General features: G+C 46.4%; 1 protein-coding gene across 4 annotated transcripts in view; it reads left to right on the top strand.

The window, feature by feature from the left end:
• Positions 1-6,319: 6,319 nt before the first annotated feature.
• Positions 6,320-20,118, top strand: part of SMG7 (SMG7 nonsense mediated mRNA decay factor) — a 53,098-nt gene continuing 39,299 nt past the window's right edge. For 3 of the 4 annotated variants that reach the window (XM_039555727.1, XM_039555729.1, XM_039555728.1), the window contains exon 1: positions 6,320-6,649. In XM_039555727.1, coding sequence (XP_039411661.1) covers positions 6,621-6,649 — 29 coding nt within the window. In that variant the 5' untranslated portion in view covers positions 6,320-6,620. The remainder of the gene's footprint in view (positions 6,650-20,118) is intronic. The other variant, XM_039555730.1, reaches the window with a different exon arrangement.

Raw genomic sequence — 20,118 nt, forward strand, 5'->3', positions numbered from 1 at the left:
GAATGTATCTAGCCAAAACTCAGGCTTGCAAACCCAGCCCATGGGAGGGAAAGGATTTGCAAATATAAGGAAGCGAGACTGAACTGGCAGATATGGCCAGGCTGGACAGGCCAAGCTGAACCAGTGGCTCACGGAACATTGGCACAGGACAGTAAATCAAAGCACTCGGGGGTAGCTGCTATGGTGGGAGCCTGGTTGAGATGAAGGGAGCTGCCAAACCCATGGTGACCAGGTCTGAGGCCACATGTGATGGGACAGCCTGGCCCAAAGGGTAAAACCTTCCATTTTGGAAGACCCATGGTAGAAGTAGACATTCAAACAAGGAAGGAGTAAGCAAGGCTGAAGAGCAGTCAGTGAAAGACATGACTTAAAACTGAGGTCTGAAAATTTATGAGTAGCACGAGGAGCTCTTCTCAGGGCTTGGTTCATCATACACTGGAAGAAAATGCCAAAAGGTGCCATGAGATAAAGCTTCCAGAGATCTATCGAGGTTGAGGACCTAACACCCTGGTTGTGGCCTCTGCAAACTGACTCCAAGTGCTGTGCAGTGTTTCTGGGATGCTGGACTGACATTTGAGGGTATCTCCTGGGGAAGGTCAGCCTGGGAACTGATTTCCCTCTTGCCCACATTCAGCAACACCAGCTGAACACTGGCCACAGATGCAATTAGCTTGGCAGTCCTTTTAATGTCTCTGTTTCTGAGGTTACAGCTTGGATCAATCTGCACAGGTGGGATCGGAGCTGGGTTCTTGGGATGGGGAGTGAGGCCAAGGCACTCAGCATGGATGCCTGGGTATGGCTGCTTGCTCTCTCCCTTCCAAATGTGAGTTAGCTTTTAGTTAGTGTGAAAGGGTACTTCTGCCCAGAACGTGCAGCACTTATTCTTGAAAAATTAAAAGGAAATCTGTTACTTTACGAATTATAAGGATTGGAAGGAATTTCTCTAAGAACTACGGCCTATTTTAAAATTTTTTCTCTCTTCTGGGTGATCTGTGCAAGGGAATAATGAAGGCTTAACAAATCTCTACACAGCTGAAATTCCTGAAGTTTTGCATACAGACTATATTTGGGGGAAAAGAGGTTATTATTAGGGTAAGATGAGGCTTTTGTGACTAACAATTCAAGATCTAAGTAGGATAATCTGGGATGATAGCAAATACATTTTAATCATGGTAAGATAATTACTGATCAGGAAGAAGAGAGGACAAAATTAGGGTTGTTTAGGTATCTTCATGCTTTGTTTCTTCCTTCAGATGCTGTCGAGTGCTAATTTCCCACATTCACAACATTTAGATTGAAACAATCACCAAACCTGCAAAGAATTTGATGTTTCATTATTCAGCTGTTGAGCTGTACACTCATCTTTCCTTGGTCCCAGATTTTCATCCCGAGCAGCAGGAGAATGTGATGTCTCAAAGACATAAAAGCCAACGTTTGGCTCAGAGACAGAGGGCTGTCCAGTGTGACATCTGTGCGTGAAAACAGGGGCAGAATATCCACACACAAAGGGAAGACCTTGGATTCAGTAAGCCTCACAGGATATCCCTGGACAATTAAAGATGTTAGCGTTAATGAAGAAAGATGGAAGCAGGCTCCACGTGGTCCACCTCTCCATTGTTGTCTTAAATGACCTTGAAGAAATCTCTTCTGTTCCCCTGACTATCTGTTAAGGGGGGATGGTCCTTGCTTTCCTCTTGGATGTGCTAAATCAGTGGTTTGAGAATAACCACATACAAGGTCTGTGAAATGCTGAGCTCGTATGGTGACAGATGCAGTCGAAGGATGTAAAATGGATTCACATCTGGGATTACACGACTTTCCCTCTGGAGAGCAGAGCAGCTTCACTCCTGGGTATTTTGGCTGCATTGTGGCTGAGGGCTGGGGTTATTCAATGGGTTCACAGGGTCTCTGGTCTACGCTCCTTCGCTGAGGACCAAATCCTTTCCCATGCTGTGATATTAATAAAATGGTAGGCTAGTTATTGACCCATAAAAAGCAAAGAAGATAATACAAGTTGACCTCTATGAGAAATCTGCTTATTTTACCACAAATCTCTTGGAACAAAACTAAGGGGAGATTGACTAGGGGGTCCCCCTTAAATAGAAGGAAATTACCCCGTTGCTGTGTGCAGCAAAAGGTTTGCATTAGAATTTCGTAAGAAATAGAGCAAAGCAATCAGCAGCAATGTCAAGCCCTCAAAAATGTTATGTGGGACAATCTGATGACAAATCTGGAGTTGTGAAAGAGCCTTCTGAGAGTCAAGAAGAGAAGGTGTGGGAGAGAAACTCTTGTATGGGCTGTCCTAATGGACAGATCTATTTCAACAGTGCAGAAATTCAGAGGGAAGAAAAAGATCTCCCAATTCAGAGGAAAAGCCCTGAAAATCAAGGAAAAGCCTGCAAAGATTGTGACTTTTTTTGCATCTTCGACTGGTAGATATTAAAGAGGAGCGAGAAAAGGAGAACGGAGACCTTGTGATGGGGCAGGTTGTTCTGATGGACCACAGGTTTCCTCATGCAGCTGCCCTTAGGTGTGGCTCTGCTTGGCAATTTATACTGGTATTAAGCAGGTTAAATAAAACTGCCAGGGACACCCAACAGATTCTCTTGAAAATACCCAGGGCTGCCTATTCCTTACTGCCCAAGACTTAGAAGTCAGTTCTGCCCCATGGGAACCTCTCTGGTCTTTCAGGATGGCTCTGGAAGTGGTTTGTACTCAGACAAGACTAAACAAGACAGTCTCTGAGTTGATGCTGCCTCTCCTTGTGTCTGATGCAGTGCAAGTGTGATGCCTCCAGGGAGCACTTTGTGGTCTCCTGGATGAGAACTGTGCTCATCAAGAAAGGATACAGGAACTGGGATTGTTCACCTGGAGAAGAGAAGGCTTAGGGGTGTTCTAATTGTGACCTCCCAGTACCTGAAGGGAACGGACTGGAAAGATGGAGAGGGACTTTGGACAGGGGCCTGGAGTGACAGGACAAGAGGGGATGCCTTTATTTATACTGACAGAGGGCAGGGTTAGATGGGATATTGGGAAGAAATTCTTTCCTGTGAGGGTGGTGAGGCCCTGGCCCAGAGAAGCTGTGGCTGCCCCATCCCTGGAAGTGTTCCAGGCCACACTGGATGGGGCTTAGAGCAACCTGGGATAGTGGAAGGTCTCCCTGCCCATGGCAGAGGGGGTGGAATGAGGTGAGCTCTAGCAGATTGAAGCCATTCCCCTTTGTCCTGTCACTCCAGGCCCTTGTCCAAAGCCCCTCTCCATCTTTCTTGTTGGCCCCTTCAGGTACTGGAAGGCCACAATCAGGTGCAGGATGCCCTGAGCATGCTGCCTCAGGAGTAGAAGGATAAGGCTCCCAATCACGTAGACAGTGTGAAGGGTCCAGGGAGAGTCCTGGACAATGTGCCCTGAGAGATGCAGCTTCTAAGAGCTGCATTTGTGCATTGATCCAGGAGATAAAATCTCAGAGTACAAACTCAGCCTGGTTTATCACAGGACAGGCTCCAGGCAGGCAGGAGCAGCCCCAGTTTGCCCAGCGCTGAACCAGTTTGCTCCTGCTCTGCAGCCGAGAGGTTGGAGGGATGGAGCCAAGCCCCAGGCCCTGCTGCAGTGCCTGCCTGAGGTGCTGCACAGGATTCCATGGGAGGTTTGGCCACAGCTCACCCAGCCCTGGTTACACTGAAACCAGGAAAACCATTCTGCAGCCTTGCAAGGGTCCTCTTTGAACATGTGGGGCCCTGAAAATCATTTCCTTAAAAAAGTTCTTTTTCCAACCTGAAAAAATGTGGGGGATTTATTTTAGAAACCTGATCTTTCATTTTGTCCTCAGGGTCACTTACAGGCTCAAATAACACAGCTTGCATTAGCCAGCCACCTTGTGCTCATCTGATCCCAAATTGTCCTCTGCTTCACTTCTTCAGGCTGGCCCATGTGCTCAAATGGACACTGAACTCAGTGGGATTTTTCCTGCCATAAAAAGACAAGTTGGAGCACAAAACAAAACACCAAGTCAGCATGGGAGGTGGGACCATATGGTATAAATAGTAGGAAAATTGTAAAAATTGAACTGTGACAGAATGTTGTACCCAGGTGCAAGGTTACTGCCTGATGTACCCATGTCCTGGCTCTGTGCTGAGATGACCCTCTGGAGCACTATGTCCAGCTCCAGAGTCCCCAGCACAGGAAGGACATGGAGCTGTTGGAGAGAGTCCAGACAAGGCTACCAAGATGATCAGAAGGATGGAGCAGCTTTGTTAAGAGGAAAGGCTGAGAGAATTGGGGTCATTCAGCCTGGAGAAAAGAAGCTTCAATGTGACCTAACTGTGGCTTTGCAGTACCTGAGGGAAGCCTACAGCAAAGATGGAGAGAGACAGTTTAAAAGGGATGGAGTGACAGGACAAGGGAGAATGGTTTCCCACTGCCAGAGGGCAGGGTTGGATGGGATGTTGAGCAGAAATTCCTCCCTGTGAGGTGGTGAGGCCCTGGCACAGGTTGCCCAGAGCAGCTGTGGCTGCCCCATCCTTGGAAGTATTCCAGGCCAGGTTGCACAGGGCTCAGAGCAACCTGGTTGAGTGGAAGGTGTCCCTGCCCATGTCAGGAGGGTTAGAATGAAGTGATCTTCAATGTCTGTTCCCACCCAAACCATGCTGGGATTCTATGTGCCAACTCCTCAGCCATGGGCCATATCCCTGGGCCATAGCCCTGGTGCGGAACCCATCCCATGCCTGACCTTGCTGCCTCCCAGGCAGTGGGGCTGGTAGCATCAGGGGCTTTGGGTAATTTAGATTAGTCACACTTGGGACATTTTGGAGTGATCCTTCGGGCCAGACATCCAAGCTGCCAAACCCTGGAAATCCCCCGTGTGGCAAGTAGGCAGGGAACAGGAGGTCTGGTTTGTGACTCCCTCTTATCTTCCTATCTTGCCCAGGGAGGTGATGGAGGCACCATCTCTGGAGGTGTTCAAGAGGCATCTGGATGTGGCACTGGGTGACGTGTTTAGTGGTTTAGGAGTTACCATGGCAGTATGGCAGTGCTGGGTTGATGGTTGGACTTGATGATCCTAAAGGTCTCTTCCAACCTTCACGATTCTATTCTATAATTGCAAAATGGGTGTGATTCCTATTCGTGCATTTTATTCCTTACTGACATATTTTTGCCCTCAGTCTCTTTCCAATGTTAACTTCAGCTTGTAAATTATGAAGAATAAGAGTCAGTGAGTGATAATGGCCTCAATAAAAATAAGTTTCCTTTTTCCCCTTCATTTGGTGTGTGCCTCAGCAACAATGTTGATGGCTGGACTTGATGACCTTAAAGGTCTCTTCCAAGACTGATAGAGCTACGATTCTCTGTGGGAAGTCCAAGCCTACATGTGCTGTTCCCGCTGAAACTTTTCTTGTCACAAAAGTGTAAGGCCACTACCACCTTTGTGCTGAGGGTCTGAGCGAGCAGTGTTCCCTTGTGACCAAGAAGGCCAACACAACCCTGGGATGCATCAGGAAGAGCATTCCCAGTGGTCAGGGAGGTGATCCTACCCCTCTGCTGAGCCCTAGTGAGGCACATCTGGAGTGCTGTGTCCAGGTCTGGGCTCCTCAGGACAGGAGAGACCTGGAGCTCCTGGAGCAGGTCCCGTGGAGGCTGCAGAGATGAGGAAGGGCATGGAGCAGCTCTCTCACAAGGACAGGCTGAGGGACCTGGCGCTGTTCAGCCTTGAGGAGACCCAGCTGAGAGGGGACCTCATCCCTGTCTGTCCCTGTCTGCAGGGAAGGCTCAGAACAAGGATCAGACTCTGCGTCCTGGGACCCAGCACTGGGACAAGAGACCACGGGTAGAAATGGATGTCCAGGAAGTTCCACCTGAACACAAGGAAGAATTTCTTTCCTGTGCAGTGACCAAGCACTGGAACAGACACCAGAGAGGGTGTGGAGTCTCCCTCACTGGGGATATTCCAGACCTGTCTGGACACAGTCCTGTGCCATGTGCTCTCCGATGACCTTACTTGAGCAGGGAGGTGGGACCGGATGACCCCCTGTGGTCTCTTCCAACCTGCCCCGTTCTCTGTTTCTATGATTCTGCGATTGCGGCTTCCGCCAGCGCCATGGGCCTCTCGGCAAGCCACCCCTCCGAGGGACGAGAGGGGAGATGTGACAAAGCCGGCTGTCGCTGCTCGGGCTAGGCCGCAGATGCAGGCCCCGGGATGCACTGCGGTTGCCATGGCGACGCCCCGCCACCCCCTCGGTTGCCAAGGCAGCGGGCGGGGGAAGAGTTTGCCGATGGCGCCGCCGGAAGTGCCGGCGGGGGCGGGGTCTGGCTCGGAAGCGCAGTCTGCGCGGCGGGAGGGCCGCGGCGCCTCAGCGGGGTAGACGGGTGGCGAGCGGACGCTGCCGGTGTCGGAGCGGCGAAGTCGGGGCTACCCGGGCCGCCGAGGGGCCGGAGCGGCGGGGCCGGCGGGGCGTGAGCAGTCCTGCCTGACTGGAGTGCAGAGCGGGGATACCCCGCCCCTTCCTCCCCGCGGGCCCTGCACGGGAAGATGGCGGCGGCGGGAGGCGGCGGCGGCGGCGGCGCGGGGGCGGCGGGCCGGCCCGGGCTGTGAGAGCCGCGGTGGGACGGGCGGCGAGCGGCGGAGGATGAGCCTGCTGTGCGCGCAGTATCTCCGGTGAGTATCTCCGGAGCACGGCGGGCAGACGAGGCCGCGGCCGGGCGGCCCGGGGACAGCGGGGAGCGAGCGGACGTGGAGCCCTCAGGCCTCGCAGAGGCGCTGGGCGGTGAGCGGGACGTGCCCGGGGCGGTGCGGGGGACCCAGTCGCCGCTCTCCCGAGCCCCGCGCGCAGGCGGGCTTGGTTGCCGCATGGCCTAGGGGCTCCTCAGCAAGGTCACGCCGGTGCCTTAGAGCCGCGGGTAGGGTAGGAGAGTCCACCGGCTTCCCTGCCGCAATTCTCTATCGCTTCCCTGCCGCAATTCTCTATCGCTTCCCTGCCGCAATTCTCTATCGCTTCCCAAGGAGGTGGCGGGGTAACCCGCCGTTACGGAGCGACCGCGAAGTTTGACCCCGGCGGTGGAGCGGGACCAGTGCTCGCAGCCCTGGGAGGTGCTCTGGGAGAACGGGAGTAGCAGGAGTAGTGTCTCAGCCCTCGCCATCGGCTGGAAGCTCTCCGTCACGGCTGACACAGCCGGTCGGTGCTGGGGACGGTCAGCTGAGCGGTTGGGAGAGGAGTGAGGCTGCCAGGGCTGTGCTTTGAAACAGAACCGTTCCCGAGTCCCTCAAGTCGACAGAACGAGATACCTCACGTTGATACGTTCACTCTTCATTGAACTTTGATAGGCTTTGGGGTGAACTTATGCTCAGATCCTCGTTCTCTAGTGGTTTTGGAAAGCAGCGTCGTGTGCTACAAATGGCTTTTCAGTAGCTGTAAAGTACTAAATGTCCGGTTGATCGTGTTGTGTCACCCCTGACCCTTCCAGAACACCTCATGGAAAAGGAGCAGGTATGCCAAAAGGGCATGCACATTCCTTCTGAGGAGTTGAGGGCTTGGGAAGGATTTAGAAGGAGTGAATTCGATGAGGATTTTACATTTTGAAAGCATTTTCTGTCCAAAGTTCTGGAACACTTCAGCGGCCTCTCCTTGCTGGTTCTCAAAATCCTTCCCTTCCTCCTCATCTTGTCTTTTATCTCTGCTTCCTTCTGTTAGTCCAGATCCTACCTCAAATTTATTTATTCAAAAAAGAAAAAAAACGTAATCTTTTTATCTAATAGTGAGTTTACGAACCTTTTTTTCTTCCAGGTGAGTACACCTATGCTGTCACAAAACTTCTTCATTCTTTCTTTCCTCTTACATTATGAAAATGCTCTTAAATGCCTTATTATTAGCAATCTTCTACCAGTAAAAGTCTTGCTTTTTTATTGTAAGATGTGTCTTAATAGTATTGTAACCTCTGGCTCCCTGTTCCTTCCTGTGACTGCACGTGTCCTTTGGCTGCTTTGTGTTTTGGGAGGCCCTACCACTGAAGTCACACATGTCCCTGCCCCTGTCGCCTTCCTGAACCACCAGGCTCTTCCTTAGCGTTCTGCTGCGCCAAGCTGGAGATCCTACCTGCAAGCTGTGGGCAGGAATCACCTGTTTCTCCTCTCTTTGTTCCTCCCACACTTCAGCCTCATCCTGGGTTGTTCTTGCTTTTTCCTGACTGCTTTGTTTGTATTGTGCCAAAGCAACAGCACTGAAGCATGTGGGCACTAATGTGTTACAGGCAGTGACTCTGTCATCAAGAATCTTATCTCTTCCTAAAACAACAGGACAGTCCCCCTTCCAAACTTTTCAAGCACTCTGTAGTCCATCACCTTCCTTCTGCCTCTAAAGACCACTGGGGTTTGTTCTCTGTGTAGAAGGTATGCTTGGGGAGGTTTCCTTCAAAAGCTGTGAAATGCTTCTTACATCCACAGAGTGTACATTTAAATTGTTTGGTTTGCATAGGGCAGAAATGCAGCTGCAGATTACTGCAGCCCAAGCTCATAAAGGGAACTGGGAATAGAGCCTCAGACACTCGGAGCCAGGTCTGTTAGTCCCCTGTCTTAAAGAGGAGGACATCCTCCTTTTTACTGTGGCAGGACAGGCTCAGTCCAACTGTAATGAAGAAGGAATAGACCAAAGTGTAACAATGGGAGAGGGCAGCTTAACAAATCATTGTGCCAAATGAAGACATGGAGCAATTAGTCTCTGCTGTCTTCGTTGTCTTAACACTAAGGAGGGACAGAAAAGTTTCTGTTAGAAATCATTCTTCTGTGTATTTGAATTTTAGACAGAAGTGAGCCAGATTTCTAAGGTGAAAATATAATGGTTGAATAACTAGTGAACTAATGACTCTGCAAGAATTGAGCTGCTGAAAAGATGAGCAGGGAAGAAAGGGACTTCTAGCTGGATTACCTTAACTCTTCCACTTCTAGTTTCTTGCTTTCTGCATGTGTGTGAATCAGCTGTCCTTTAAAATGCTGTTCTTGAAGGGATTGTGCCCCTTCAGTCAACCTGTGAGAACTGAGGAACACATGAGCCTCCTACAGAAGTCTTCCAGGAAGAGCAAATAAGGTTACATGTACTGAGTCTTTTGAAAAGTTGCAGGAGAGTCTGTTTTTAAGTCATCTTCCTATGTTGCAACAGATTTTTGGGATTTTTGCTTTCCCAGTCTTATCCTTTTCAAGGTCACCTGTCAAGAATATTGGAGTGTGTTCTCTCCCATCTAGTTTCCTACATACTTCTCTGGAGTCATTCTTTGACTTGCTTCACAAAGATTTGCATTGCATCTGGTAAGGTGAGTAAACCTTTCAGAGGGTTCTTTTAGGAGATAAGAACCTAAAAGATATTTTAGGAAGCGTGCACAGTTCAAGTCTCCCTGTTCAGGTGAACTTGTTCATCTCATCTGACTGAAAATTTGTATCCATGCTATTTGTGCTGCTTGGGGAATCTACAAGTACTCCCCATAAATCAAATTAATCTCGTGCGGCACTTGTCTTACAGTAAATGTTTCATGTATCCTGCTAGATGTAAAATAAGTCACTTTTAAGCAAAACATCACTGATAGGATTTCTGACACAATAGCACAGAAACTTCCGAGCACATCCATTTTATAAGCCAGTGTTGAGCTTTAGTCCGTGTTTGTTCACTTTAGAGAAATGATCTTCAATGCCAATTTTATATGTTAATGTTCAAAATGGGGTTAGCTAGGATTCAGAAGTTTAGCAGTTTGATAGATGACTGTCTCAATTGCATTTTAAAAAGATGTGAGCTCAGTTACCAGTTAAATTTGGCATTGCCCTGGTAAATTGTGGCTTTTAGCACAAGCACAAATGTAGAATAAAAAGTGCTTGAATTACAGGGCTTGAACACTGCTTAGAAATTCCAGTGCTGATGAACCAGTAGGTAGTTTTCCTGTAGCCTTATGATGAGGCTATAACCAACTTCATTAAAGGTTTTACTGCTTTAATAATTCAAATTGTGGGTCTCTTTTCAAAGACTCATCAGTAGCTCCATTAACTTCTGCATCTGTTGTGTGTCTTCATGGTTGCTCCTTTGCTGTCTGCTGGCCCAAGATGCACCTCTTGCAGTGTTTCTTCACTGTTGAAGGAGGAGGGTAGAGCAGAGGTAATTGCAGTCTTTGTGTGAGCATGTTCTGGTACTGATTCCTGGTCAGGATGATGTAGAGGTGATGCTTGTCTGTCCTGGAAAGGCATCAACCAGAATACTGTTTGAATGAGTCTCAGCAAGACGAAGCCAGTTATTTAATTATCTTGAGAGTATATGAAGGAAAAAATTAGTAAATTTAACCTCTTAATAGAGAACCCTGTGTCCCTGCAACGGGCTTCCTGAAGTTGGCAGGATCACAAGGTGACTTGGGCTGGAGGAGACCTCAGGAGGTCCCTGTCCAGCCTCCTGCTCACAGCAGGGACAGCTCTGGGGTCAGACCAAGTGCCCAGAGCTTGAAAACCTCCAGGGATGGAGACATCTTAGCCTTTTGGGGCAGCCCATGCTACTGCTTGAATGTTCTCGTGGTGGAAAAGATTTTCTGTACATCCAGTCTGAACCTCTCCTTTTTTAACTTTTGCCCATTCTCTTGTCCTCCCACCACACGAAGAACCTGGATTCATCTTCTCAATCCCCTCCCTGGAGGCATGTGGTAGCTGTGGGTGCCCTGGAGCCTTCCCTACCTCAGGCTGACCAAACCTGGCTCCCACAGCCTCTCCTCCAGTCCCAAATGCAAGTGCTCCAGCCCTGACTGCCCTGGAAGCCTTGCTCCAGCTGTTCCACGGCTTTCTTGATTTGTCTTGGTATCCAAACAAAACCAGTCAGTCTTGGAAAGTATTCCCTCCAGCTTTTTTGTTTTCTGAAATGATTAATGCTACTTTCATACACTGTTTATTCCCGAATTTTAGACAGGGGAGGTGTAGTGGGGCCAGCTTTGGCACCTCATAACACGATGTTTTCTTTGGGGGAACCTTTGGAACCTCATAACATGATATTTTCTTTGGGGGAACATAAAGTCTCCTGTGTAGTTTTGTCTCTTGTTTTCTCTATACAAGATGTCTCATTTGATAACTAGAATTTCTGCCAATATTTGATATGAGCAACACTTCTTATTCTTCTTTGAGGGTGAGGGTAATGATTTAAAAAGGCAAAGATTGATGATGGCTGCTATTTACTTAGGATCAACCAGCTTTTTGTGATGACCTATGAAGTAAAAAGACTCACAATAAAAAAAGTGTCAAGCAATTCCCCACTGAGCTTTCTGCTGAAGGAGATCATTCTTGCTGAGAGCCCCAAGACATACACCATACTCCTAAGGTATCTGGGCAGCTATTACTTGCTCCCTTTTTCCTATCATGGGCATCCGAATTATTGAGCGTCCTCCTGCCACCTGGGGTCAATCTGTGCCGAAGTCTGGGTGTACCTGTGATAATTTTTTGTTTTTCAAACCTAAATTCTTAAGGAAACAAGGCTTGTTCAAATGTGCTGAAGTTGGTTGATGCCATTATAACTTCGTGAAAGTTAGCTGGTACGGTGATCATGTTTGGGTGATCCAAATGAGTGTGCCTGTTGCAAGAGAAGCAGGCAGTGCCCTGCTAGGGTAAAGCAGCACTTCCAGAACTTTCCCTCAGCTGTGGTGTGCTTGTTTCTGTGCTGGGGTTTGAGCGTGCTCCTCTGTAGGGAGGTAACAGCAGGGATGGGAGTGCCTGTGCAGGTTAGCAGGTGCTGGGCACGTTTTCCTGCTGGAGGGAAGGTGAATGTGTGCCAGAGAGAAGAGGGCTGCAGTAACCAGAGAACCTGGCTTGCTTAGCACTTGGCAAAAGCTTGGCCATACAGACCAAGGGCGGGTTTTAAACTTGAACAGGTCTTGATGGAAGTTTCTCACTCTCCCTCACCCTCAGCTCTGATTTGATGGCATAAGTTTATAACCAAGTGTAAAGTAAGCTGAACTGGGGAACCACACTAAGTTAAAACTGCTTTAGTTTTGTTTTCTACCCACGGGGTTTGGTCCGAGTTGGTTTCTTGATCCCATTCATCGTGTTAGTACAGATGTGCTGACAAAAAGGGTGAAGTGGTGTGCAACAGAATTGGAGTGCTAATGGTTAAGAGCAGGGTGGGACTGCTGCTTGGAGTGATAGTGCTCGTTATCATTAAAGTGCTCACTGACCCAGAGCCCTAGTAAATAGTGTCCTGTTTCCTAGAATATGGCTGTAGCTATATGTAGAATATCATCCTCATAGAATGTACCTGGTATCACTGTCAACAAACTGTACCCCTCTTTCCAGTCTGCCTGAGAGTCTCACCTTGCTGCAGAACACAGCTTATTGTGGATGCTGTTACTGCACTTTCTTTGTGCTCTGGTATGAGGTTACTTGCACAACAGTGTTCCAGTGACCTAGAAGTGCAGGTTAGTGTAAGTAAAGTTACAGCTGTATTTATTTATTTATTTATTTATTTATTTTTGATGGCAGGGATGATTCCTGTAGCAATTAGTTTTTGTTCTAACCTGCATATTCCTATGTAGTTTGATCTTTATCGGAAAAGAGAAAGTTCTGTTGTGGCAGTAAAACCAGATGATGCTTGTCTGAAGTGTTGTTGAGGGAGTGCACCAAAGCATTTTGAGAAGGCTGCCCCCATCCCTGAGTATAGGGGGTTGGAGGGTTTTTTGTCCTCAGTTTCTTCATTTTAGTGCATGGTATGAAGGTACATTTTCTTGGTGAATTAGGTCCTTTTATTTAAGTATTCAGTGTTAAGTATACTGTGATATCCTGGCTACTTGTAAAATCTGCTTCTTCTGTCCTAGGAAGTCCTAACACGTAACCATAGCTTGATCCAGTGAGATGATTTTTGTCTCTAAATAAACTGATCTGGGCAGTGAATTCTATCACAAACTTTTAACTTAAGCAATTTAAAGCTCTGTTTAAATCAATCTATATGGAAACTGAAGCTGCCCTGCTTTTTAGTTTGCCACACTGACTGTTGTGGGCATTTTAAGATATCTTGGTGCTTCCTACTGGAGAAAGAAAGGTTGGGTTGATGGGAGAAGACAGTGACTTGATGGATAAATGCCTTGGCATCTTCCCTGCCCTGCTCAACCAGGAAAAATGAGTATAGAAGAGGAGTAATTGCAGTTCAAGTGCATGGTGGCTGGGGACGGAAGAGAGGATAATTTGCTGTAGGATTTGATTTTGTTGGATGAAGAGCTGCTGGGGGTTGTAGAGGTTTAAGGGCTCTTCATCACTGCTGTTAGATCTTCACAACAGCAGCAGAGATGCACTCGGAGGAATGGGCTGGTAGAAGAGCAGTTAAAGAGTGCAGCTATAATTTGTAAGGAGCATATGTGGGAGGACATTAGTTGTTGCTTTCATTACTTTGAACTTGAGGATTGTCCTCATCTTACTGGAAAAACTGCACAGCTGCTGTCAGGCAGGAGGGGAATAAACGCACAGATTTTTTTCTTGATATCATTAGCAGAGATGCATACTTTGGTCCTGTACTTTTTAATGTATTAAGAGGGAGGTCATAGATTTCAGTGGTGTTTGGGAAAACATAGGTTATCCTGTGCTCAGGGAGGGATATGGTATCTTATTGTTCCATCTTACTGCTGTGGACCGAATAGAGGAATAACGAATTGTTTGTTGTGAAGTGACATGAGGACTCTGGGCCATCATTTCTTGTGATTCCATACAAGATGGAGGACTGGTGGCTTTGTTTGTGTGTGCCTGCTGAGCACTTGTGTTGTTACACTGGACAAGGTATTGCAGGAAGCATTACAGCTGTACTGGAGTCATCACCAGCTGCCACTTGTGCAGCCCTGCTCCGAGTCCTGCCTTTGGGCCATGTTTCTAGACTTGTCTGCCCACTGCTGCTCTTCCCATTTGAATGTAAGACGAATTTTTGATTGTAAACTTGGGGACTTCCCAGGTGACCAAATGAGGGAGAAATGGCTTAAACAGTGTTCTGAAGCTGAGTATTTAAAGTCCTCTGAGTTAAATCAGCACTTGTTCAGATCAATGTAATGTTGTCAGTTGGGGTGGAATAAACTTTTTTGAGTAACATTAGGCCTTCTTTCTCTCCTTCCTGTATTCCAGTAGGACTTTTCTTGGATTATTCACATTGTCATCTACACTCAAGGGATTATCATAAGGAACCAGAAGGCTGAGGAGTCTCTGAATCTCTTGGGATTGTTACAGAGCTGAATGTCGCTGATGGGACTCAAATCAGAGATACCCTTGAGGTACTTAGGAGTCCTGCTAGAGTTAATATTCTCTTCCACCTTCAGGGAAAAGGAAGATAGTGTTTCTAAAAGTACTTATGATGTCCATAATACATCAGCAGTCTATTTCTCATCTTTTAATTTCATTGGTTTTGGTGCTGAAAGTGTCCTCTAGTGCTCAGCCTGATTGAACAGTTCTCTGCTTCGTCTAATGGTGGTATGCATAAAGCTGATTTTTATTTTATTTCCTCCTGTCCTCTCCTCTGAAGCATTATCTGTTTTGAGTCTGTGGGCCCTGCTTGTGGTACAGCTGAATTATCTCAGAGCTACTCTCTATCTGTTAGAAAATGAGAAATTAATTCTGAGTGTGGAACCTTTAAGACTGATTCTGCCAAAGTAGTGTGGGGAATATTTCTTGAACTACGTAAAGGAACCTCCGGCAGGGATTAGACTTTTTGTTTGTAAAACTGTAAAACAGACCTTTTGGGCATCAAACGTCTTTATTTCAGACTGCGGTGTTTCATGATGCCTTGATTTAATGAGGCCTTGAGAGTAGTTTGTATTTGATCAGGCTACAGCAAAGGACAGTTTGTTGGAGCCAGCCTGTTCTGGGCCTCCTGGACCCCCTGATAGTCTGTGCTGTGTTATTTACCACATCTTAACTTCTCTACACATGAAGAATAAATGAATTTTTGATAAATCTGTTGGGAAGACCATTTTCTCCCTTTGTTTTATGATAGTCCTGTAAATTGTGCTACTGTCTGTTGCCGTGAAATTCTGGTATTTGATTTGCCGTATCCTGTGTTGGTCTCGCCATGATGTGAAGAAAGCATGTGGATATTGCTGTGTGTCAAACAGCTGTGACTGTGATAATCTTTTTTTAGCCCAAACAACCTTTGACAGCTTTGGTTCCTGGCAATACTGGTTTTGGCAGGGCCTTTAGGTATTTGTGCTCTTAATTCAAGGTACACTTGAGCTGTTACGAGGGGTCTTTAGGGCAGATTTTCCAAACTAGCCTAATAATGACTGAAAGTGGAAATTGTAATCCTCTGTACCTATGGAGAGGGAGAGAAGGAAGGATGGGACGAGACTTCTGGCTGTTGAAGTTGTCTGTCTTGAAGTAGTGCAAATACTTGTCGATGACAATGCCATGACCAAACTTCTGAGCAGAGAGACTTGATCGAGCCAGATATTCCCAGGAAAAAGCCAATCTATTGGTAAGAATAGTGTCCAAAGGATTTAAGCCACATTTATAAGTATTAAAGAAAGATCCAGACCCACCAAAAGTGTATAAAACTGTGAAAACTGTAGCAGCTCTTTAGAGCTCAAACATGCTGCTTCAGCTACTAGTAAAAGAAAGGAAATATTATTTCAATTTTAAGAAAAAGGTGAGATTTCTAAATTAATGATTGTAAATTAAATTATTAAAATATGCAGAGTAAACTTGCAATAAAAATCTAGATTGTGTTTCAGTTTGTCTTAATACAGATAGGTGTAATGTTGAACATATATGTGAAATCTTTAACTAGAAAAAAAGTGATAAAATCCTTAATATGCGTTGTCAACATGCATTTGAATTATTGCAGCAGGCCTTAATTTAGGAGCATATCACATAGATTATGCCAAGGCATGAACATCTGGCAGGTTTTCCACCCAGCTTGAACACACCCTGATTATTTAGAGATTTATTTTGTTTTGAGGTAAACGGTAGGAGATAAATGGGGCTCGGGGCAAAGACAGCTGTAGGGGTTGAGGCTTGCTCTGACTTCAGCTGAAGTGCTCGTTTTCTGGTTTTGATATCAAAGACTAAAATAATCTCTAACTCTTGAAAGTACCAAGAAAAATATTTCCAGTGTGTTTCTAATGAAGATATCAAGTGCTTGGTGATGCTGCTTGTGCAACTACAGACAATTTTGGTAGCTTCCATCATAGGTGGCCAGTCAGAAGTCAGTACTAAAAAAAGTGCTGGGTCTGCCTGTAACATTGCATTACGTGGTCAGAATTTGGGGATACTTATTCAAGATCAGTTAAAATTCTGTACTTTTTGATTGAAGATGGTTACAAAAATGTATCTTCTGTCCTGTATAACAGATTCTGGTAATAATTCTTTGAGAACTGCTATGCTGGAGCATTAGGTGATGTGGGTCAAGAGTGTTTTGTCTTCAGGAAGGACAGATCCAAAAGATAAGAAGATCTTTGGGCCTTTAGGGACTCAGCTGCAGGAGACTTTTTGTGTATAATTGGAAATGCCGTTGAACATACGGATTTCAGATTTCGGTATTAAAGCAGCACGATTCACCTGGTTTCCCTGCTTTATTGTCAAATGCTGAAGCACAGTGCCAAAATTATTCTATTTTCAAACTTCTTTGGGACACGCTGGTATACTACACGAAACAAGTGACGATGAAGTCCAATCTATAGTGGTTGCAAAGTGGAATGCCGGGGCTGTGTTGGCTTGTGCAGCCTGAGTAACACACAAGTGTTGAGTTAATAATTGGTAACTGTGTAGTCACATGGCATATCTTTTGATGGCATTGTCTCTTCTTGCATAATATGCCTCAAAGATTCAGAAAATGTCTTCTCTGAGTGAGGACAGTCCCTACCCTTCCCCACCTTCCAAAAGAAGCAGTGAGTTGAGCAAGGCTGCTGGTGTTTGCTGCGGGATTTGGTAGGAAGAAGGAGCTGGATTGGGTGAACCCAAGGCACATGGCAATTCCCAAAGGTAAGACATAATGCCATGTGGGAATGGTTTAGCAGAGTGTCTGGGATGTTGCTTTGGGCTATGGAGGTTGATGCCTTAGGTTTTAACTTTTATATTTTTCAAATCCTGTATTGCCTAGTGTGTAACTGAAGTTTCATGTGGCCTGTTAACTACTGTTCTCTCATGCTGGTTAGACAGAACAAAGCCTCTCTAGGTTTGCTTTTCAAGGACACCTTGTGTAAACTAAAGTGGGGGGGGGGGAAGGGGGGGGGGGGCAAACTTGGGGTAATTACATAATTAACTGAAATTATAATTGGAGAATTAACCCTGATGTGCGAATGGACCAAACTTAAAAAAGTGTGAAGAACCCGTGACCCAGTGTCCATCTTGGGTGTAGCCTTTTGACTGCCCGGAGCATACCTTTGAAGGTCCTTCAAATAAATACCTCCTTTTATTCTCTTTTTTTTTTGTCTAGCCTCTATTTTTAGATGCCTTGATGCCTTGGCCACCCCAAGGCATCAAGGTGACTTAGTTGGACTTCAAAAACAAGCAACTAAATGTTTGTCAGCAATAACATCAGGCTGATGGAATGGGCTACATAACCTTTTGAGGTCCTTTCTAGCCTTACGATTTGATCTTCAGGTGGGATGTGTTAATCCGTTGCTACGGAACCTTGTCCTCAGCCATTCCAGAAGGTAGTGAGGGTGTAATGAGGTCTGGTCTGACTGCTGAAAGGGAGACTGCGGTCTAGAAAACTGCATTCACATTATTCTTTTCTACAGTTTATGTTTAGTAAAGGTCTGCTAAATCCCCAAATTTTTCCATGTATGATTCAAGCAGACACTGATTTGTAGTCAGCTGAACATCGTGTACTTTTCTGACACAGAACTAGAAAGGACTCTGTCTTTAGATACTGAGATTGAAATTTGAAATCAAATTGGTTTTTTGTTTTTATAAAAATATTTAGGCCTCACAAGCAGATTTAACCTTGGAAGTTACAAATTTGCTCAGATGCTTCCTCCTAACCAATCTATTATTTTTTAAAACGGGAAGGGAGGTTACTGGTTAACTGGGAGTACCTGGGAGTGCTCAGTGGGACAATGGTGGCAGTGGATCTGTTCAGAGGCAGTTTGGGCCTGCTGGAACAGAGCTACACAGGTCAGCTGGACTTGGGCCAGGAAGCTGCATCTCTTCAGCCAGGCTGGATTTCCTCCAAAACCGTTGGTGTTTGACGGGGCTCAAAAGCTTCAAGCTGTACCTTTCCCAGAGAGGACAGTTTCTGCAGCAGTGTATCCATCTGCTTCCCTTCTTCTGTACTAATAACATTTTCTAGATCTGGGCTGGTTGGATTGGTCATAGGTTTCTCCTTCCCCTGAACACAGAACAGAGTAACTTCCCATATTCCAGGAGTACCATGTGTTTTGGTGGTGGACTCAGGTATTGTAGCTAACAGCCCATCTGGATGAGCCACTCCTGAACTGAGGAGAACCAACAGCAGAGGACTGCAGGAGAGTCGTGTGTTGCTAAGCCAGAAATTATTAGAATATTCTCTAGTTGAAAAGTAAGTTTATCTCAGAACGGCATTGCCTGTGTGTTTCTGATAGAGAATGGGGAGCAGCTAATAAGACTTCTGTAAACGATTGGCAGTGATGCACTGAGTACCCATTTAATTATCATAAATTGAGGATATAATTCTCCCTGACTGGTATTCAGCCTTCTGCTGATACTGTGCTTTCAGTGTGTGGTTTGCATTTAATTTCAAGATGGAGAATTGAAAATAATTTCTAAGATGCAGCTTGCAATTAGGATCATACCCAGCTGTAATCTGAGTGTTTTTATCGAAGCTTGTCTGTACCATGTGGTGTCCTTTCAAACCTCTTAATTATCTGTCTTGGTTTGAAAGACAGGTGTCTGCTAAGGAAGGCAGAGGCTCCCTTGGAATGGCAGATGCAACCCCTTTCCCTCTGAGTTATTATAATTTTGAAATCAAGGGACTTTTAGGCAAAGATGTGGGAAACAGGAGTAACAGTTCTTTACTATTATATATCTGTATGTGTATAAACAGTCAAACAAACAACAATAACTATGGCAGTAACAGCAAACAATCACGAACCCAGTCCCAGCCTTCTCGGCTGTCAGGCCCTTTCCCCTCGGGTGCAGTTCCGCTCGCAGCCGGCAGGGGCGCTGGCGGCTCCCGGTGAGCAGGGCAGGTGCGATGGTTCCCCCGCGGCTGCAGGGGGCGCTCCGGAGCGAGCTCGGGGAGCATGCGGCAGTGGTGGCCTGGGATCCCGGGAAGGGATGGAACAAAAAAGCTTCACAAACCCCTGGGCAGCCGATCCCGGTGTCCGGCCGGACCCTCGGGAACAGCAGGCTGGAACAGCAGGGATGAGCACAAATCCCGGGTGGCAGACGCGGTGTATCCAAACTGCGGAGCTGCAGTGGGAACCCCCCGGAGGTCTGGTCAGGCAGGGCTAGCAGGGCTACAACATAGTGAAGGCTCGAAGCAATGGCGAGGCAGGGCAGCCACAGCCCAGCTCCTAGCGGGGCAGGGAAGGCGGGCTTTGGGATCTCGGGATTTTTCTGGCAGAGGGAAAAACAGCCGAAGAAGCAGCCTCCCTCTCTGTCCAAATGCAGGAGAACGACTGCCCACACACCCAGGTGAAACAAAAGGGTAGCCAGATGCATCCCTCCCCTAGTGGCTAGGTCTTTGTTTTTCTTAACTAACCAGCAATTTGTCCCCCTGGCAACATGTATGGGGAAAATTCCTTTAACAGAAAAAAAACCCAGGAGAACTCCTAAAACCCCAACATTATGAAAAGCTGTTTAAAACTTTTGGGTATGTCATGTTTGTGCATAGATGTGTGTGTGATGTTGACATCATTGGGAGTTTATAAAACGAATGGGATTGGCAAAAACCAGTTTACAATTACTGAATGACCACAATAATTTAAATATCGATAATTTTGCTTTAAGGCTTATGTTTTGGAAGGCCTTGGCTGTCTGGGCATAGATCTTAGTATTAGGACTTGGAGAGCACATGTTGAAAATGCTGAACTCCACTGTATCTGTCATAACTTGCTACAAAAACGGTATGAGGGATTACTTGTGCTTTATTTCTGCCACCTCTGATGGTACCATACCGTCTAATGGATTTGCTCTTTATCCAGCTGCTGCTTAGCAATGAAGATGGTATCTCA

The sequence above is a fragment of the Corvus cornix genome, chromosome 8 (assembly GCF_000738735.6).
Source record: "Corvus cornix cornix isolate S_Up_H32 chromosome 8, ASM73873v5, whole genome shotgun sequence".
In the NCBI taxonomy this organism is placed as follows: domain Eukaryota; kingdom Metazoa; phylum Chordata; class Aves; order Passeriformes; family Corvidae; genus Corvus; species Corvus cornix.